We start from the raw sequence: 22613 nt of genomic DNA, 5'->3' as shown, positions 1-22613 counted from the left end.
TGAACTTGAGCTTATCATGGCTCAAACAACGGTCAAACTCATCCACATGTTATGCACATTATAAATTGGATTGACTATGGGGTAAGTTCTAGCGAGCCTCTATATGATGGTAGCAGGTAGGAATGTCACGTTGTTTCAAACAATATAGTTTGTCTATTACATATCAACAAAAAGTATCAAGGTAATAATAGGCGGTTGGGTGATTTGTCACTCGGTACACAAATATAGGAAAACTGCGATCATGACTACTACTACTACCTTGCCTTCTAGGCGAAACACAAAATAAAATAAATATTTCAAACATGCAAATGACGAACAACATACATAATAATGGCATGTTAATTAATGAAATAAACATACAATGACATGATCGACCACCATAATCTATTTGAAGTCTAGCTCTCAATATCTCCTATAAAGTCGCCATTGTGAGAGACCGCAATCTTCACCCATTGGTTTTATTGGAACAAACTCATATGGATGGGTGAGGCTATGTGTAATACCTCTCAAAATGATGGTTCAACTAATCATATTTGCTCCCTAGATTGAGGTTTTTACATTGAGAGTCACTACTTATTCAATTAATGAAAAATAAGAAAGTCGTATAAAGAAATACGCCATTGTATTAATTGAAAATTACTTTACAAGGCTTTGATCCTAGATACAATATAAGAATTACATGGTTTTGGTCCTAATTACACTATAAAATACAAAATTACATTTGATAAATACCTGTTTATGAACTCTTGATCTTAATTTGAATGCTAAGTTAAAAGGTGAGAATGTATTAGACACTCATCTCATCTGACGAAGGGGTTTTCTAGACTATAGTGGCCGATGTCATGCTACATCATCCAAAATCCAAACTGTCAACATATCGTAAAAAAATAATATCATGTCATTCTTTATGAAATTTGAATCAAGCATCTAAAGTTTCTGAGAGAAAATACTCAAACATGTCATCACGATCATCACACAATTAAAAACATAAAAGTTTCTTTTCTTTTTCTTTTTTTTTTTTTTTTTTGAAAGGGAGATAACAAATTTTAAAAGATTTACAAAATAGCTAGGTTGTACCTACATTGGCAATCTAGTTGCCATATTACCTACGGGCCAAACCGGATTAAGGACAACTTTGGAGACTAAGTACAAATTAGAGGTCAGTCCATTTTGGTGCAAAAAATTTAGATCAGCAATCATGGTCTTCTCCTACCAATCTGGGATCTTCTACCTATTGATAACTTGGACTAGACTTCTATTGTTACTTAGGAACAAAATTCGTTGAAATCCACGGTTTTTGACTGTGAGAACTGCCTCCACCATAGCTTCTTGTAGAGTTCCATAAGCTGAGCTTGTTGTACTACTAGCTACTCCACAAAACATGATATCTCCCTGCATATTCTTTGCTTCATACGCCAAAGCACTTCTTCTAGCTTTCTTACTCCTAACCCCTACAATTTTGATAATCAGTTGCCATTGTCCTGTTGTTGGGTTGAATTCTGAGCTTGATTTTTTGAACTGTCTGTTGATGCTTGATTGATTGGCAAAAGAGTCCTTGTACCTGCAAGACAATTTTTGAGCAATTAAAACCACTTCCATAGGATTAGGTTCTTTACCTTCATGGACTACAAGGTTTCTGTGATTCCAAATGGTTCATAAAGTAGTACAGATATCTTGCATATATCCCATTGATTCAACTTCTCTTAAATTATGTCTAAATAGCAAATTTTCAATCCACTGCTACACTGAGGTAGGTATTGAGAAGATCAGATGTGTGACTAAAGTTGATCCATGTCAACAAGCTCTAGCAAAAGGATAGTGCAAAAAAAGATGTGATGTGGACTCATCCCCTATGTTGCACAAAGGGCAGCTACTATGGGTTGAGATTTCCCTATTTTTTAAGGTGAGGAGAGCAGGAAAACTATCATGTATGAGTTTCCACACAAAATTGTAAATTGTCAAAGGTACTTTAATCTTCCAAATGATTTTCCAAACCCCATTTTGGATATGAGTTTGCCTAGACTGGTTTTGGGAAGAGGAGTGAGAATCTTCAAGAAGTAAGTTGTAAGCAGTTCTGACTCTGAAGTCACCATTGTTTGAGTGTTTCCAGAGTAATGCTTTAGCATATTAGTTTCTCAAGAATATCACACAAACATAAGAATTAGCTCAAGAACAATGCGTAATAATGTAAATTATTTAAAAGAAAAAAAATCATGGGAGAGTATGAATTTATTAAAGAACATCATATGATTCATTCCTTAGAAACAATAGATGCTTCAATCTTAAATACTCCATGTCATCTCGACAAAACATGTTTCTTGAAATCATAAATAAATTGAATAGAACTATTTAGGCAACGGAATTGTTTCATCACGGAATACAACCTTTTGTGAGGAAAATATTAGGCAATGAAATAATTTTGTTGCCTTTTTTTTTTAATTATCAAACTATTTAGTGACAAAAAATTTTGTTGCCAAAACATTTGGTAACAATAAATAGGCAACAAAAAGTGAGGTTTAGCAACGAAATTGTGAAGTTTAGTGATGAAATTTTTTGTACCTATAGACCTCATTTGATCTTGATCAAATGCATAAAAAAGCTAAGAAATACCACTTGCATAAAATGAGGTTTTTATTTTTTATTATTTTTTTTAATTTCTTGAGATTTCAAAGCTGGAAGTATAGAGGGAAATGCAACTAAAGAGTTAGTCACATAACGGGAAAGGGACCACCAACAACTTTATGGCTGTACTTTGAAGCTTCCTCTAAAAACTCTAGGAGAATGGTGTGCTTTGAACTCCAGGAGAGCACCTTGAATGAGATTTGACTAATTGAAATAATATAGTAAATTTAATTATTTAATCATATATTTTTAATACTTTTTTTTTATGTGTGGACTGAAACTATATTTTTAATAGCTAAGACCTAGCATGTGGGATTTTAAACAACAGCTTTATGGCTGTACTTTGAAGCTTCCTCTAAAAACTCTAGGAGAATGGTGTGCTTTGAACTCTAGGGGAGGACCTTGAATGAGTTTTGACTAATTAAAATATAATAAATTTAATCATTTAACTATATATATTTAACACTTTTTTTCATGTGTGGACTAAAACTATATTTTTAATAGCTAAGACCCAGCATGTGAGGTAGAATGGAGGAGATAATGATCAAACTTAAGACCTCATATTCTGGTACCATAATAAATTATTAATTGTCCGAAAAGTTAAAGAAATAGGAATATAATAAATTTAATCATTTAACCACATATTTCTAACAAATTGAATAAGAGTAAGTAAAATCAAATTACATAGCCGAATTTTTAGCCCTGAAAACCTGACAGTGTTTTGTCCATAACGTTTTGCTAAAAATCAAATTGAATTGAAAAAGGTTTGATTTGAAAGATAACTCAAAATGTGACAACTTTTACAAAAATAGCCTATTGCAAATTTAAACTTTTACCATGCCAAAATTGTCCCGCAATGTGAACCTAAAACTGCTACTAATTATTTTTGCTATAACTTTTTTGTTAAGTTTTTGAATTATAATCCAATTTTGGCCCTAAAAATTTGCTATTTTAGAGTCAAATAATGTGGAAATAATGGCCTGTTTGGATGTTTAAAAAAGGAGGGGGAGTAGAGTAGAGGGAAGGGGAGTAATTCAATTACCTTGTTTGGGAGTTTTTTAAGGAAGGAGGGGGAGGGGTTTGAAGGGGTTTGAAGGGGTTTCAACTACCTCCAACCCCCTCATTTTTAATTCCCCCAAATTGGAGAGATTTGGAGGGAGAGTAGAGCACATAAAATTATTGATAAAGTAAATTACCTAATTTACCCTTATTATATTTATAAAATTACAATGTTAAAAACAAGGGGAAGGGCTAATTACTCCCTTCCCCTTACTAATTATAAAAACATCCAAACAAGGTGGAGGGTAATCATTCTCCTCTACTCTCCTCCCCACTACTCCCCTCCCCTCTACTCTCCTCTACTCTCCTCCCTCTCTAAACTCCCAAAACAGGCCATTAGAGTCAAATAATGTGGAAATAATTTTATGGTTTTTTGAATAATTAATTATTCTTCCCAACTTAAGGAGAATTAGTTTTAAAAAAAAACAATTAAGGATGTTAATTGATCATTTAATTTAAACTCATAATCTCAAAAAGTTACCTGCCCTAATTTATGTAGTGAATGCATCCTTATGATTATTTTGAGCTTAATTACATATAATTATGACATTTGATTATTAAAATTAATTCCCTCAATAACCAATCATAGTTATCTATTCTCATATGTGATCAAGTCTAATCATGCATATGCATACTAGTCATTAAAACTTATTGATTAGGCCATAAATTTTATTCTAATAGTTTTGATCATTCGGAGTTTTATATGAAGAGTTTAGAGATCCAACAACCAAATTATGATTTTACTCTCAAATTGTGAAATGAGAGTTTTGTCCCCCAATAAGGTTAAATGAATGAATGAGACAAGGTGGTTTCTACATTCAAATGACTAGATTGGGTTGAAAAACCCTCCAACCCAACCAATCTAAGCCATACATGTCCTAGACACAACATATCCATACAATTGTGAGACCTATGGAGGATGGATAAAACCATGATTAAAGCTGACAATAGACTTTCGAGAAAGGCAAAAGTATTCTATAAAAGAGAAGAGGGAGGCTCAAGTCGAGAGCCACACTAGTCGTGAAGCAATAGCACATAGGCACTAACATTTCAAACAACATTGAAATTTTTATAGATATACTCTTTCCCTTGTTTTGGTGGTGAAATCAAGTTAGGTGAATAATATAATAATGATACTACTACAACAAAACTCACAACTTTTTTACAACTTGTTCACGTAAGGAATAATGAGCAGCAAAACAAAAATAATGAGCTCACATTTTTACCACTTACCATTTGTCACACTGATAAATTGTGACGATAATCCAATGTGTAGATTTGAATAAAACTTTTGGTGCTTCTACCAACTCTCATAGGTATATCTGGCTATAGAGGTTATAATAGCCATTTTGTTCTATTTGTCCAACAGAAAGTGACGCAAAGGAGCGCGTTAGTTTTGAAGTTCCAGTCGTTAGTAATAAAAGAAAAGTTGCGCACCAACTCCCACTCGAACCCCACCCTAGACAGGATCAGACAGCGCATTCCACCTATAAAACTTCCTCTATTTATATTTCAACCTCCAAACTCCAAATTATTATTCCTTCGTTTTCCTTGTTTCCGTTGGCTAACTTAAGCCTCAATATCACTCACTTATTATGGTGTTTCATATCTCACGATATCATCTCCTTAATTTCTCATCTTTCTTTTTTTTTCAAAATTGTCTTTTCCCCACGTTAGTTTTTCTATCACTGCTAAAATTACAACAAAAATAGTTTACCAATTGTTGTAGCTGACGGTCGCTTCAAAATTCTCTCTCAATTATAGTGTCTTTATGTTCTAATAAAGACAAACTTTCAAAAAAAGACAAACTTTCAAGAGACCTCGACTCGGCATGTAAGGTTGATTGTCTCCTTGTTCATCTTTGTTGAATGAAATTGCAGCTTAGAGCATCCCAGCGAGGTTGCTAAATTGAAAAAAAAAGAAAAAAAAGTCAATTTAGCAACCAATTCTCCAAAATTGTGGTTACAGCAAAGCAACTAAATTAAAAAAAAAAAAAAAAATTTAACTTTGAGTTACACTAGGCTGCCACGGTAGCTCAAAACTCAAAACAAAAAATTATATTTTAATGTAGAGTGTTAAGAAAAAAAGTATTTTAATGTATTGATAGTTGTGGTTGTTGGTTATTGTAATAGATATATTATTTTAATGTGTTAAATGTTAATATAAAACTTTTGCTGTAAGATGTATTATAAAGTGAGTGATTAAAATAAATAAAATAGTGTTTTGAGTTGTTAAAAGCTAAAATTTTTAAATGTTTTACTGTGAATGCTCTTATAAAAAAAAAAAAAAGGAAAAATTCGTGAGTGTTATAGGTAAAATAGTTTACCTTTAATTATTGATGAAAATTGATGACAAAGACTTTCAAGAGTTATTAAAACACATGCATGACTCGTAGCTCATGAGTACAAAAGGATATCCATAATTATGAAAAGTGCCATGATTGTTACTTTTTGTTGCTAGTGGGTAAAAAAATAATTTTAACTGTGGATTCAAATTAAAAACCTGTAACAACTTGTCAATTAAAATTTGTCGTAAAATTTGTATGTACATAACATTTTTCTATTAATTATTGTTCACAAGTAAATTAGCCTCTATGGAACAACAAGAATGAAATCTGAAATGGTGGGGGGGGGGGGGGGGGAAGAAAAGTGTTAAGAGCTTGGCAATTCTAGAATGGAAGAAAGGGAAATAGATGTGAGAGAAAATTGTCAATTACTTCGAGGGTAACCACCTCCTTAGCAAGAGAAAGACTTAAAGAAGAATAGAATAAAGACTTAGAGAGGAATAGGAAGAACAAAGTTGGTTAATTATCTGGATAAACTTCATTCAAAATCTGGAATATCTTTTTATACAATTCAGTCTCATTTTCCGCCTAAACTAACTTACTAACATAATTCAACTAACTAAGTGAATACAACTTAGCACATCAACTACTCAATTAACAATGCTAACATACAATGCTCGTATGATAGTACCAGTACATACATCAAAGTAGTTAGTCTCCTAACAAAAAGTGTAGTTGCTATTGTTCAGTGGTGCTTCAATTATATAGATGAGTACTAGGCTGCTAATTCTAATTTTGATTCCAGTCTTCTCCACCAGCTACAGCAAATTGGATTCCTCCTTCACTGCCATTATTCAAGGTTAATGTTGACGATGCTGTTTTTGCTACTTAGAAAGAAGCAAGTCTAGGGGTTCTTATTAGAGATGATAAGGGACAGCTTGTAGTGGCTTTTAGCAAGAAAGTTTGTGCTCCTTTTGGTGCTCTTGAGATTGAAGCTAAGGCTTTGAAACTTTTTTTTTTTTTTCTAGAGATTTGTGAGTTTATCATTGAAGGTGATTCATTGACAATGTCCCAAGCTTTGGCTAAGAAAACATCTCCCCTGCCCTGCATCGGTGGCCCTAGTTATATATGATCCTTTCATCTTTACATGATATTCGTAGAGTTGATTTTTCTCATGTGGGGCAGGTAGAAAATAGACTAGCTTCACTTGTTAAGTAAACATACTTTTAGCATTGTTGATTTCTCAACTTGGATTGGAGAGACTCGTGGCTCTTTGAGCAAGTTATTATTCAAGATGTAATCTTTGTTTCGTAGTTATAAAGTTAATGTTTTCTGATAAAAAAAGAAAAAGTAAAGTAGCCTCATTCTAACCATCTGCATGATATGATCATATGAATTTTTAGAGAATACAAATTAATCAATGTTAGTCTTTTTTTAATGAATATTAGTCTTTTTCTTAATACAACTAACTGCAGTTTTTTTTTTTTTTTGTTGAAAATCTTAGTCCATAAGCTCTCATTGATTCTTAAAAGGTTTGGTTTAAATTGAAATAGTGATAAATAAAACACATATTTAAAAAAATTTAGACCTGAGAAGAAACATTAAATCATACTTAAACAAATAAAATGTTCATTGAAACTAATTTAAAAAGAAATATCGTCCAACTCATTACCCATGAATAAGCAGTTGATACAATATTTGGCAAAAGGCAAAAATGACAAGCGACAGCCAACTCATCACGATATGATATTTTCTCCACCTTCTTGAACTAACCGTCTCGGCTCAACTTTAGACACAAAGTCGCACAGCTAAGTGCTAACCCATGCAATTTTATTTTTAAATCAAAATTATTGGAATGAATAGCCGAATAGCTCACTCGCTTAATAAAAAAAATAAAAAATAAAAACAAAAAAAAAATCATTACCAGACAGCGATTTTCTCTCCCATTCTCTCTCTCTCTCTCTGCTTTCTCTTCGTTCCACGCCTTCTGAAATTTTTTCTCTTTTGCATTTTCCCCCAAATTTGGATTTCCCTAAATTTGAAACGATTTAGGGATTTGGTTTTTTGTTTTTCATTTCCTGTTTGTTTCCTCCATCAACAACCTCCATGGGAAAAGCAAATCAATAGGTTGTTGATGTTCTAGAAGGTTCTGGAATCGGAGGAGTTAGGGTTTTTGCGGTGAGATCGATTTGCCGGAAGTTTTTGGAGAGCTTCATCTCCAGCGACAATGGCGGCCGACTTGCCGATGAGCCCTCAGTTGGAGCAGATCCACGGTGAAATCCGCGATAATTTCCGTGCCTTAGCGTATGTTCCCATCTCTCTCGCTCTCTCTTATTGTAATGTGAGAGCTATTGCTATGGGTTTTATGAGTTTGAATCTTTGTGATCTGGCTTGTATGCTTTAGTTGAATTTGTGAATTGTTCTATGAATACAAAGTATGGAATTCAAAATAGAGGGATGTGCTTTTTGTATATTAAACAATTAACTTAAGGTTTGATGTACTTGGAGAGTGATAGACGTTGTTGTTAACTTATTAACAGAGTTGTACGGATAAATATCGAGTAAATTTAGCTCTATGAGAAGTAAGTGTTTATGATGCGTCTGTGTTGTGCCTTTGGTGCTGAAGATGGTCTATCTTTTTCCTGAAAAGTGTTGTATTTTAGCAATGCAATGTATGAATAATATATATAGTGTAGTGCTAAGTGATATTGAGCTCTCCTAGCTGCCAATATTATACGCATATTGGAATGTCAAAAGAATTTTGAGTGTGGTACATTGTTTTATGGAACGTAATTGTGGATGGATTCAGATAATTAGACATTGAAAAGGGCTATGTTTTGTTGAATCTAATTGTGGTACTTTCCAGAAGGAGAGCAGATACATTGCTTGAAGCTTTTTTATTTTGACTGCTGCTATAGTATAGGAATGCATAGGCCTCTCTTTTAGAAACTTGTAGTGGATTTTCTGGGAGAGTTAGATGGCTTGAAGTGGATTAGTAACGTTCTTTTGTGATAATTTGATAATTGGGGGTGTGGGGATTTGAACCACGAACATTTCCGTTGGAAACACCAGGAGGTGCCGATTGAGCTACAAGGTGCTTGGGCTGAAGTGGATGAGTAATAATCATACAAGAATGCGAGAAAGCATATTAGCTCCGAGGATGAAGTTTTGAATTGTTAGGATGGTGGTACATTATTGAAGGTTAATATGCCTTGGGTATATCAGACAATGAAGTGCATTAACTCATGTAAGTGTTGAAAGGATTACAGTAAGTTCCTATTCACAAGGTTGGTGTCCTTGTTGATATTAGTAGATGGTTATCTGCAGTAAAATAATTTTTATTTAGTGTGAGTTGGTGCGATTAAAGTAGCAGCACTTTCCACCTCCCAATTTCATTAAACATCCCAATCCCACCTTATGTACTAGATATCATCCAATTCTTTGAAAACCGTCGTTCTCTATTTTTCTTTGTCTTTTATCTTCTTGGTTTGACATAGCTAAGTTTTTATAGTTTTATTAGGGCCCCAATCAGGGAGCACAATCTCAAGCGAAAGTGAACCATGTTTATTTCAATTTTCAAAGATCTTGTAACCTTTTCCATTATTAGATGTGTGCCAGTTCAACTAAGTATTTTTCTTGAATTGTTAGACCTGTATTTTCTTAAAGGTCGATGATATTCCAGATTATATAATTGTCTTTATGACCACTCGAAGAAAGTGGTTATTTGTTATCTTCGTGCGTAACACCATGGAAGCAACTGACCATGATTTTCCTTTTGTAGGGTAATTTATCATAAATATATGATTTGAATAGTTCTATAAGTTTATCATTTTGAATGCTTTCTTAGTCTACTGTTCTATTCGAGTGAGTTAGGAGTTTTGGTTTACTCTTAGTTCCCACTTACTAAGTGATTTGGTTTTATATAAATGAATAAATTGTTGAGCTGTAATTTTATTTTATTTTAAATGATGAGCTGTAATTGTTCATCGATTCTATGCCCTGCCTCTGTAGATGCAGCCATTATGTATTACTCGTTAGTGCTGTATACTCTCTCAATACCCTTGTTCCTGCTGGTGATTGCCAAATATACATGAATACTGCAGACCATGTTCTTATTATTATTTTAAAATTTGTTTATCAATTTCTTCTAAGATTAGTAGTATCAGAATAAATGTTAATTCCATTCAAGTCCCCCCCCCCCCCCCCTTTGTTTGGGTGCGGCAGGATAGATACTTCTCATTCTTCAGTGACTATCTGCATCTGGACACCTTGCTGGGATAATTCTGTTATTATTATGTGACATGTACCTCTTTGCATTCAGAAATGGCTTCCAAAGACTGGATAAGATCAAAGACTCCAATAGACAAAGTAAACAACTGGAGGAACTTACAGTAAAGATGAGGGAGTGTAAAAGGTATGCCATATGTCATTCTTTTCATGTCTGATCATATATATATATTCAGGAAATGGATGTTTTGAATGTTTTATATGTAGCATTGAATTATATCCTTTTGGCAACAAAAAGTTCAAAGAGAAGGTAAACATAGAGGAAAACATCCCCCATAAAATGCAATTTTATCACAATATGTTTATGAGCTTTGCTCTTTAAAGTTTAAATTACTACCCCAGAAGCTGACTTTGGCGTTCCAAAACTAGTTTGTTTGTCAAAAGAAAGTATTCAAAGAAAAAAAAAGCAGAAGTATCAAGAAAGACTACTGATACCTGGATACCATGAGAGCTTTTTTTCTTTATCATGTGATCCTGCCCTGCCCTAAGCCTAGCTATAAAACAAAAAACAGCCTAGCATCTTGATCTGGTTATTCATTCATCACATCACTTGTGTGTTGAACTTGGGTTTCAAGTACCATTGGAGGTTTCAGAAGCTGAAGATTTCCCGTCTTGGTTTTGCCGATGGGTGGGGATAGAAAGGAACTAATTCTGGATTATTTTCCAATTTACCATAAAATGTTAACAAAAGTACAAAACTCAAAATGAAGAATAGTTTGCATAACAGTTCTGCTTAGTGTGTCCAGGATTTATACATTTTGGATACTTATTTTTTAATAAATTATTTCAGATTAATCAAGGAGTTTGATCGTGAACTTAAAGATGAGGAAGGCAGAAATCCTCCTGAGGTTAATAAGCAACTCAATGATGAGAAGCAATCTATGGTCAGTATTTGGAACCTTTTATGTTTTGCACAATGTCTCATGAATATGCACATGCATAATAGAGACACAAGCTTTTATGTAAGGTCCATTGTACATGATATGAAATGATGGGCTACTTATTTCATTGCCATGATACTGCTAATTTCTTTGGTCCTATCTGTGTTTGTGCTTATGAAACTCTGCTGTATGTGCAACACTTTTTGTTTGCAGATCAAAGAGCTGAATTCATATGTGGCATTGAGAAAAACGTAAGTTGAAGTTTTCATTTTTCTTTTAGAGGTCATGTCTTTGGATCTGTTTTGTCTGGTGTAATTTATTGTTTTAGAATGATGATACTTGAAACAAGAATGTATAAGCACAGGTGGGCTTTACAGTTGTAATTTGGTAGCTAATTTAATGTAACTTAATCCAAAAAATTAAACTCCCTTTGTCCCAAATTGTTGATCCTCTATTCCATTTTGGGATGTCCCAAAAAGTAGTCCTCTTTAAAAAGTCAATAAATAAAATTTCAATTGTATCCCTTTATTTTAAAAATGAATACAATTTTTTTTCTAGAGTTTAAATTAATGAGGGTAGTTTTGGAAACTTATACCTTTTTAACTAAAAGACAACATATTAAATGATGTTCCCTTAAAGAGTTGGATTTTCTAAACTGGGAGTTGGAGAGAGTGTATACATTTTTTTAGCATATTCATTCCAAAATGCCAAGGGGTGAGGGGGTTGATAGTCTGTCTGGCAACTGACTAGGAATGGTGCTTTTGACCTATGCTCTTTATATAATTCTTTGTCAAACCCTCCTACTACTCATTTCCCCTGGAAGAGCATTTGGTGTGTAAAGGTACCTAAATTGGTGTCTTTCTTTTTGAAAACGGCAGCTTGGGGTAGAATTCTCACTATCAGCCTTGTTAAGAGGAATCTGCCCCTAGTTAGTTGGTGTTGCTTGTGTCGTTGTCATGGGGAAAAGGTGGATCATCTTTTGTTCCATTGTAAGTTTGCTCATGCTTTATGTAGTAAAGTTATTCTGATGTTTGGGATTCAGTGGGTGATGCCAAAGATGGTTACTTCTCTTCTTTTTGCATGAAGGAATTGGTTGGGGAAACACTCTTCCAGTGTTTGGTATATGATACCAGCTTGTTTGATGTGGTTAATTTGGAGGGAATGAAATACCCGTAATTTTGAAGATATTGAGAGACATGTTGATCTTTTGAAGTCTGTAATAGATGGGACTTTGTTCAAGTGGTCTCGGATTTGGGGTTTTACGCAGATGTATTTTTATTTCTGATTTCCTACGAGCTGTTAGTTCTTTCTACTCTTTGATTTGTTTGTAATTGTGTCAAGCACATTCTGTTCACCATCATGAAACTGTTATTACCTATAAAAAAAAATCTAAATATAATCAACAATTTGAGAGAAAGGGAGTAACGGATTACTTGATGATAGAACTCAGTCTGCCAAACTCACAAAAGCTCTGTTCACTTTTCATCTGTTTGATTTTTTTGGCCTTTGATTATGTATATCATAATCTATTTTGCTGAGCTGCAGGTATATGAGTACCCTTGGTAATAAGAAAGTGGAGCTCTTTGATATGGGAGCAGGAGTTAGTGAACCTACAGCTGATGACAATTTTCAAGTAGCATCAGGTGAGACCTATCTCCCCTTAGATTTGCAGATTACTTCCCACTTATTTGATATTATTACTTGGGAAAAACAGCTGCCAATATGTTACGTTGATGAATATGTGACTTGTCTTCATTTACTTTGTGCCGTGTGACATACCTTCAATTTGATATGTGGTATATATTGTTTATCAACTGTGTGCATGTCAACTATAATTATGCCAATCTTCGTTTTCACCTAAGCTTCAATTGATGAAATGATAACTGACACGACCTTAAGTTTTTTAAAATAGATTGACTTATCAAAAAAAAAGTTTTTAAAATAGATTGACATTCATAGATAAGAATTCTGAGTATATTGCAAAGTAACTGATGCTATCTGCACTTGATTATACTGAAGGCTTTCAAAGAATGAGTGATTGTGTGCATCCCAAGGGAGTAGTCTTGTCTTAGAATGGGTTGGAGACACCCTATGTTCACCAAAAAAAGAAACTTTTGAAGATCAAGGCAGGACTGAGCTGAAAATTGGGTGGAATTTGAAAGAAGAGGGGAAATAATTTCCTTAGCTAGTGAATGTTTATATATAATTATCAAGGAAAAAAAAAAAAAACCCAGTGAATGTTTACTTGTATAACATTGTGTTCAAGAGTGCTGCTTTTGGTTATCTAGCAAATTTAACTAAGGTACTTCACCCAACGCCCAAGTCTTCCTTGCATTATTACATGTATAAAAGTCTTGCATTATTTATTGGCTTTCATAAGTCCTGATTTCTTCCTGAGAATTTGAGATTACTGCTTGTTTATGTGAGATAAGCTTCGATGCAGGAGTTTCTTTGTGGCATACACTAAATAACACTTGATTGCAATAATGATGTTTTATAAATGATTGTAATAAGCTTCCCTAAATTCATCTGACTACAAAATGGATGTGAATCAAAAAATCAAAAGATTATATTACCCTTGGATTTATATGCACATTTTTATGCATGCATATATGGATTTTTTTCTTTAGTGGTTCACAAACAATAGGTCTATTTAACAACTTTGACATGTCTTGCCCTGTAGCAATGTCAAATCAAGAACTTGTCAATGCTGGAATGAAGACAATGGATGAGACTGATCAAACCATTGAACGCACTAAAAAGGTGAACTTTTGAAAATGACTTAGCTAAAATTTCTGTTGCCAGCAATCTTAACTCTTGGGCTACCTCAGGTTGTTGAACAAACAATTGAAGTGGGAACTGAAACTGCTGTTCAATTAAAGGGTCAAGTAAGTGTGACCATTCAATCATCTCAATTATTTCTCTTCCCATGTGTTTAGCCTTCTGAACTCTGATCTGATATTTTGCAGACTGAACAAATGGGCCGTATTGTTAATGAGCTGGATACAATTAACTTCTCAATTAAGAAGGCCTCCCAGCTTGTGAAGGAGATTGGTAGGCAGGTTAGTTCTTTTTTCATTCCCGTATCTAAATGCAACTCGTTTTCCATTTATTTTCTGCAAGCTAGTTATCTGAATTATATTTTTAGAAACCAAATTTTATTTATTTCAGGTGGCTACAGATAAGTGCATCATGCTTTTTCTATTACTTATTGTCTGTGGTGTAATAGCCATTATTGTTGTCAAGGTATCCTCTTTAAGTCATCTATCTATTGCTGTATGTTTCTTACCATCGTGCATCATGCACAAACTTTATGACTTCATCAATTCATTTATCCTTTTATGAAATGTGTAAAATTTCAGATTGTGAACCCCAATAACAAAAACATCAGGGCCATACCAGGATTGGCACCTCCAGCTCCCACAAGGAGGCTTTTATATCTGAGGGATGCAGAATACTTCAATTAGATTCATTATTTCAGAGAAGCAGTTTTCCACCCGGTTATGATTCATGTTCTAGTTGAGGGAAGGGAGGCCAGAGGATCGCTGTTTGTGGGCATCAATTGTTTTTTTGTTTTTTTTTTTCTTCACATTTCCATGATTTTATATATTCTTGCCTAATATGTGCATATCCTGTTTGTGATTCTCTTTTATGTGTAAATCACATGAATCCATTTTGCTTTCATTTGAATTCCATGGTTTCTCTGTGTAAACCTTTCAAGACTATTGTAGTCTTAGAAAGAGAAGGCTGCTGTGAAATTCCACTCTACATGTCCCTTTGAAGGAAATGTATGTTCGTCTCAATGTGTGTATACGCGCTGTTGTATTTTCTGGTCAGTGACTATGGGTCTGACATGTATAAAATTATGCTGCACTCTTCCTCCTGAAAGCGAGACTCCCATTCTAGCTCGTGTTCATTATAGTTCTTTTCTCTTTACAAATCCCTGATTCGTTCATTCACTCTTTAGGCTTCAGTCTCGTTCGCTGGTTGTAGGTTAGATAGTCGTGGTGGTTCAGTTATTAACTTAAGACGTAATCATAATACAGTTTTTCCATTATATGTTTGTGTTACCGCAATCCACTCAAATGTTACATTGTAAGTTAATATATTTTCTTCCTCACATTTTTGCGGTGGTTTAGCCCACTAGTATATTTGGGAGTGTCAAATTAATTAGTAGAGCTGGTCGGTTGGGTGGTATGGGCTTTAAGCTTTGAATTAGCATTTGCAAGCCAGTACGAGCTTGAATTGGCAAAGATTGTTGGTTACAGGCCAACAACCCCAACGATTTGTTCATTTTTAACGAATTGCCCAGTTCGCCAGCTAAATAAAGGAGCAATTGGTTATGCCTTGATGGCATGAATGGTTGATCTACTATTTTACCCCTTGGACCCATCTTGGAAGTGCCTTCAAAAAGTGCAGTGTCGACAAGTCTCTTTACCAAACTAGAAATAGAAAGTATTGCCGACAAATGGTTTGGATTGCATGATAATAGAAGATGTGGCTGATATTGAGACTTTCACCACCTTTTAAACTCTTTTTAGAGATAAAAAGAAGGGACTCGCCTTCCCTTTTGTGATCATGGTCCTCACGGGTGCAAGCGTTAGTCCATTAACCACCGGAAAAGTTCTTCTCTCACTCGATTCTCATTTTCTGAGGGACCCTTGCTCACAGATTGTGAATGACTAAATTTTTCGAGGGTAATGACAATTTCACATCCACTTATTCATATCCACTTTCAACCTGAAAAGTTCATTTCAATTCTCATTTTTTTGAGGGATCCTCACCGATTGTGAATGACTACATTTTTCTAGGGTATTGATAATTTCACATCCACTTTCAAGTTTTTAAACAAGGAAAATTCATTTTCGCTTTTTACAATGTGTACATCAACGCATCAATTGTGGATATTGCCTAAAATAATGAAAGTAAAATGTGTAAGAGAATATTTTTCCTCTTTTTTGATCCTTCTGAACTTGGTTTCATAGGAGTGACTAGTGAGTGAGAAGGATTGAATAGTTGGTGATAGTAAAAATAGGATACTGCTAAGAACTGATAGATCAAAAATAAGAAGAAAACAACTCCATCGGCTGAGATATACAAAGTACAAACTGGGTCACCAAATCATGAGCCTTGATTATATTATGGTTGATTCGTCCAATTGTCCCAACTACAAAACTTAAAAGGCTGGCAAATCAAGTTTACACATGCTACAAATGAATCGCCTTTACTCTCAAAAGTGTAAATCCATTGCCCCGGAAAGAATGAAGGATTAGGGTGCACTTGAACTGGCTTCCTCTACTTCTTTTCCTATTCCAATAAATGTACTCTAATGCCGATTTTAGGCTTTTATGGATCACGAATGAGATGCGTACGTCCGATATGAGATAACCTTGACGTTGAAAGTAGAGGTGCTTCTACATCAACATTCAAATCGGATGCAGCACCATTTCCTCCACTGCCTCCCCTGCTGCTATCACTGCTATTATTTGGCACAAAAATATCAGATGACTTCTTCTCCAACTTCCAATCCTGCATTACCCAAAATAGAAAACACAGCTGTAACACAAAGGGAAGGTTCAATTGACATAAAAAAATGTTGACTATTCTAGATGAACAAGAAACCTACAAACCCTCTCAGAGAGAGTGAGTGTGTGGTTCTAATAATGTAATTGCCATTTCTTTGATAGCTTTCCTGGGAATATATAAAAAAGGGTAAATGACAAAATATAAAAATACCTCCATGAAAGGGTCATTATCAGCTTACCTTTTACTTTTCAAATGTTACAATTTTACCTCCTTGTACCTTGGGCTAAATTGCAATGTCATGTTTTCCATTAATCAACAGAAAATAGCAACAAAAAAAAAGGGACAAAAATATTCGTTTCTTCATGTTATGAGTCTTTGCCCCTTTGGAAGGGAAAGGGGTATTTTTGTAATTTTAATACCAATTTCTGTGAATTTGGTTGAAAATGTAATATTGCAAAGGGAGGTATTGTCGTTTACCCTATAAATAACATTCTAAAATTTGAATCCTATGGATTGATGTATCTGTTAAAAGATCTGATGTCAAATAATAAAATCTGTAGATGGCATCTCAAATCATGTCAAAGAGTAAAAAAAAAAACTATTTCATATAGTTGTTGGGTATGTCTACATATCATTATATGACCACCAACTAGAAATCCCAAATGCATTATTGAGATTATCATCATATATATGCTTGTTAACAAACAACACTAATTGGCAGTTCCAGAAGGGAAGATTTAGGTTCAGCTATGATTGAATGTAATCCAATAGTCTTTGGATGGCACAGCATGCACATGTACAAAAGTTTCACCCTAGAGATTTCACTGTTCTCCTGCCAACTAAGTGTCAGTTCAAACTGAGCTGGCCCATTATGAGTTTCCACACATTCTCCACTCACAAGATTCATATTCCTAGAGACTGATTTTGTTAAAATTTTGGTTTATGTCAGCTTCATGAGCCAATTATACAAGCACAGCAAGCAGATTAAATCACATCAGACTTTAATTGTTTCAAGCATGTGATGATTCTATGAACACTTGAAGCATTTTCATTGAGAAGGCAAATTTTATGGAAGAGGATATACTTGGTTGGGTAAAACCTAGGTGCAGTTTCTTAAATGTTGTAACTTGGTTCCCCAATTAAATTCAAACATGTGTCTGATTATAATTGGGGAACCTAAGGTATAGCATCTAAAGAACTATACCTAATTTTGCCCTACTTGGTTAAAGGGACAAAATATATTGAACAGAATATTATCAGGGGTAATCTATGAGATTGACCTTTGTAATTCTTTCAGGAAGACTTTCAGCAGGTTGTTGAGATGCTCGAACATCCTTGACCTTTATGTAATTGTACATGACAACACCGCATAAGGCTGCAAGGGTAAAAGAAAGAGAAATTTAAGGTAAACTTTTAAGGTTTTAAAGGGGGTAGAAAATATTTCTGAGATTGAAAGCTTGTACTTCATATGGATAGAGAGTTACCAATTGCATAGCCAATTATATTCAGCCCTGTTATTGTGGACTCTGGAAATATGACAGTTGAAAGGGCTATCAATATCCAGTCTTTCAGAACGCCAGCAACCCGAATGGTAACTGCTCCTGTTCTACCAATTACTAAGAAAATGGAGAAGTTCAGGGCCAACGCGCAAAGAGCATTTGAGAAAAAGATCCATAAGTTGAACTGAATCTGTGAAACTTGCATCTCAGGCTTCTCCAGTAAATACCAAGGCACAAACAGAAAAACAAAACTGCACACGCCAATGTGTCAAAAAGTGAGAAGTATGTTTCCAACACCCATCAATGGCAGTGCCTTAAAAAGAATTGTGCATATACATTTATGGATAGGAAAAAAAAAGAACAAACTTACATGGTCTTAAAGATGGATCTTTAAAATAAAAAAAAAAACATTCTAGTGGATGTATCATTTATATAGCCATTAAAGAGTAAAGACTATCATTTCTGTTCTCCACTAAAATACACATTCAAGCAATATAAATTGCACTATTTAGAATTAACACATTTTCCAGTAACAACTAAATAATATATATCAATCACCATATAACTCTGATTTTTATACATCAAATTACAATGTTCAATCGAGATTAACCTATACCTTCTATTAAAAAAAGGCATTCACTTATATGGTTCACCTCTATATATTTTTGTAGACAGCAATCAGACATTTACATTAATTATCTAAAATAAAATCCAGAAGCTTCAAAACAAAATACCTGCATGGAGCTATGTAGTATAAGCTGGTGATGGGATTTAGTGTCAAGCCCTTCTTTTGTAGAAGGACTTGTGTTAAAACAAGACGGAGAGCTTCTGCAAAGATGCCCGTAACCTGGTAAAGTGTACCAACTACATTAAAATGAATCTCCCCATATGAGGAAATGACAACTCCAACACTGACCAGCAACATGTTCAAGAATACGTCACACCTTGGTTTGTCAGTGCCACACACAATAGCCATGACAAATGTTGCCACAGGCACTGAAACATCCAAACTCACATATAAGCAGCCATTTAATAGAGTTAAGAACATGGTAGTAAGAAAAAAAAATGTCATACTTAATGCTTTCAGCATCTGAATGAAGGCCACAGAAATGTGCAAGTAAGCTGTGTTACCAAACCTGTCATGAGAAGAGGACAACAAAGTTATCATAATTATTCCTTCAGGAACATTTAGACCATTTAGGCATAACTGTCCAAACCTCAAATAAGCCACTATCTGGCCCTACTAGCACCAAAGTTATCCTCTGAAATACAACCATACATGCATAAAGTGCATTTTGTTTTTCATTTACTTTCTTTTTTAAAGGAAATTTACTGTCTATGAAAGAGTCATTAAAGAAAGCTTCAACACATAAAGTGCAATTGTAACAAAGGTTCCCTTACAAGAAACTATAGAAACAAGAAGGATCGAGATCAAATATGACGAGATAAAGATTTGGTAAACTTTATACAAAACCAATTGACATAATCAAGCCCAAACAAGAAAGCAAATTCATAAAATTTAAAATCATAAATACTATGGATCCACACCAGATATCTTTTAGACATTAGTATATAAAATAAAAATAATACATAAAAACAAAAAAAGCTTGTGTATTTTTAAACGCAAAGCTAATTATCAAAGCGGAGGCATTGTACAATTTTAGCTTAACTTTACAACCTAAAACCGAAGCAAAAATCAATTTGTAAAACCTCGAAGCCCAAAGCTGGTTTAATGAAGGCCGAAAGAATACCTATATATTAAAACATACAAAGCTTCAGAGTAATTTCCACATTTTACAGCATGTAGCAGCCCGATTATAATCTGGCACAAAAGTTCAAAAAGGGAAAGAAAGAGTGGCCCAGGTATAGCATCTCACTAATTATTTTGGTAAAATCCTCAGCAGAATGTAAGAACATACCAGTTTTGTTCATAAAAATAGCAATACAATTTTGCTTCGTGGTTACATATATAGATGGTTGAGTCTTTAATTTGCTTGAAGTCAAAGGTACATATACAAAACCAATTTCAACCATCAGATCTAACAAGAAGGTAAAGGGGTTTACCCCCTCGACAGTGCACACTGATTAAACCACATACATGGATGCATACTTATGCTTCATTAATGATAGAATCACCATTTCACATGCCAAAAGAAGTGTCCAGTTATATTAGATTGCTTACCAAAGACTTGATGCAAAGAAGGCACTTATTGGTATAACACATGTTGCATATCTGTACACCAATTAAGATATTTTAGGATAGAGAGAATGGACAAATGAAGAAGAGGAAAAAAAAATCATAAGAATGGAAGAGGAGAAGAGTTGGGTTGGGGGTTTTGAGAAACTATTTCTTACATTTCAAATGACATTTTCACAGGAGTTACGACCTGCACATTAAAAAAAATATAAATAAATCACTCTAAGCATTTAATATAAAAACATCATTAAATAATGAAAAGAAAGAATATAAAACAACCCCCCCCCCCAAACAAAAAACTGGAAATGTCATTTTGGAGACGAATTCCATATTTCCTTTTTTTGATTCACAAATTACTTAAGCATAAGGATGCTACTGTACAGAAGAAACCCATTAACAGTGGAATCATGATTTGCAGCATAGGCTGCAGAGCAACAGTAGCTCAAGCACAATAATAGTACTTCTGATCATTTTATAAGTAGCAATGTGGACAGGAGCATAAAGCATGAACAAAAATGAGTAACGCTATAACATATAACAGAAAAGATAGTAAATCGAGGATTTAAAGATTTCTCTTTTAGAACCACAATAAACCATGGTCTGAAAATTTTCATAGGTGACATCTCTACATCAATGGTCTCCTGTTCATTTCCCATAATCTGAATCACTATAAATTTTTATAATTTAGAACAACATCACCTACAACATAATTAATCATCACAGTAGGCTCATATTTTGTAGCCAACTCTGTGCTTGGCATTACATGAAATAGGAAATCACACCTAGAATCAACAATGCCATAGCTGTATGCAACCGCTAATACAAAAATAAGTACTTGATTCAATAGATACATCTATCAGTATCACTATCAACAAACAAGGAAGTCAAATCCAATATCACACTCACATAAGACAAAGCCTATACCTTGAAAACCCGAACAAGCAAAAACGCGACAGCTCCAGAAAACCCCATGTGAATCATTGTAAGTGTTATAGGTAGCGGAAAGTTGAAGTATTTAGGAGACAGAACCCACTGCAAACAAAGATTCAAACACCCAAATACAAATAATTGATAATATAAAATTCTAAGCTTGAAATAAGATATAGAAAAACATAGCAAAAAGAACAAAAAAAAAATTTGAGTACCTTGTTGTACAAAATGACCCCAGATGAAAGCAAAATGTAGATTAGCAGGTAAAGGTAAGTGAGCACAAGCGTTTTGTTAATCATTGTGTTCAATTCTTTTGTTTTCACAACAACAACAGCAACAAAAATGAACCAAATTTGCTATCAAATCCTTGAGTCTAATACCATCTTCTCACCACAATGAGTTACTAAAACAAGACAAAGTCAATGCCTCTATCTAAAAGCACAAAGCAAAGTCATATTCTTTGTTGGTTCCAATGGCTGCTGTGGCTTCACTGGTAGCTAGAACCTATATCAAGCAAAGAACAAAACCCAGTTTTTACTTTCCAAAGAAACAGTGAAACAAAGCATTGAAAGTGAAAAAGAAACCAAATTTCCCAAAGAGAAAGTTCAAAAGTGGATCCAAAATAAACAAAGTTACCCAATGGTATATAATGTGAGGAAAGTAAAGAAAATCAAAGATCTAATACTCAATGAATAACAAAAAATAGTGATCTGATTTACAAGAATGATAAAAACGAGGAATTTCCAAAACGAACCCGTTTAGTTTGCTAATCTGAAATGAAATCCAAGCAAGGTATAAGCCCCTATGCTTTTACAGTCAGACAAGGCAGAGAAAGAGAAGGTGAATGAAATAATAATATATAAGGAAGAAGAAGAAGAAGAAGAAGAAGAAGCAGAAGAAGAAAATAAGGGGTTTATTAATTTCAGTAATAAGGCGCGTGGTTTTGGTTTTGGTTTTGGGGTCCCAAAGGCCAAAACAATATTGAGTCATTGACGTGTAAATTGTGTACAACAAGACTAAATCCAAATCCAATTTTGTGAAGTTATGGTCGGACCACAACTCTTGTTTTTTTAATCTGGGTCGGACCACAAACTCCTACGACCAATGATGAAGATATTAAGGATAATCAATTCATACGAGCCATTCACAATTTTTTCTTTCACCATTTAATTATGGACCACTATCAATTGTACTTTAGTTGATTCATTAAATTTCTATCTTATAGTGTGGTAGTAAAGAGTAATCTCACCATAAGTTCAAATCTTATTGTAACTATATTAAAAAAAAGAAGAGAAAATACTTAATATGGGATCAATTCTTGTCAATAT

At 34.1% G+C, this 22613-nt stretch overlaps 2 protein-coding genes across 2 annotated transcripts; one reads left to right on the top strand and one right to left on the bottom strand.

Annotated features, from left to right (window-relative positions):
• The first annotated feature begins 7704 nt into the window (after positions 1–7704).
• LOC142625662 (putative plant SNARE 13) lies at positions 7705–15021 on the top strand. Its single transcript, XM_075799336.1, has 10 exons — positions 7705–8269; positions 10287–10379; positions 11043–11136; positions 11347–11384; positions 12679–12776; positions 13817–13896; positions 13965–14021; positions 14103–14195; positions 14305–14379; positions 14496–15021. Exons 1-10 carry the CDS (start codon positions 8193–8195, stop codon positions 14598–14600), a joined length of 810 nt encoding a protein of 269 aa, XP_075655451.1. The 5' UTR covers positions 7705–8192; the 3' UTR covers positions 14601–15021.
• Positions 15022–16242: 1221 nt separating this feature from the next.
• On the bottom strand, positions 16243–22256 carry LOC142626227 (putative sugar phosphate/phosphate translocator At3g17430). The gene is made up of 10 exons (XM_075800023.1): positions 22040–22256; positions 21501–21789; positions 21280–21387; positions 20514–20545; positions 20341–20391; positions 19233–19294; positions 18893–19154; positions 18144–18409; positions 17940–18034; positions 16243–16662 (listed from the first exon to the last, which is right to left on the bottom strand). Exons 2-10 carry the CDS (start codon positions 21582–21584, stop codon positions 16480–16482), a joined length of 1143 nt encoding a protein of 380 aa, XP_075656138.1. The 5' UTR covers positions 21585–21789; positions 22040–22256; the 3' UTR covers positions 16243–16479.
• Between the last annotated feature and the right edge of the window lie 357 nt (positions 22257–22613).

The sequence above is a fragment of the Castanea sativa genome, chromosome 2, assembly GCF_040712315.1.
Source record: "Castanea sativa cultivar Marrone di Chiusa Pesio chromosome 2, ASM4071231v1".
Taxonomy (NCBI): Eukaryota; Viridiplantae; Streptophyta; class Magnoliopsida; order Fagales; family Fagaceae; genus Castanea; species Castanea sativa.
The sequence above is the reverse complement of the archived record's forward strand: the minus strand, read 5'-3'. Positions and strand labels throughout refer to the sequence as shown.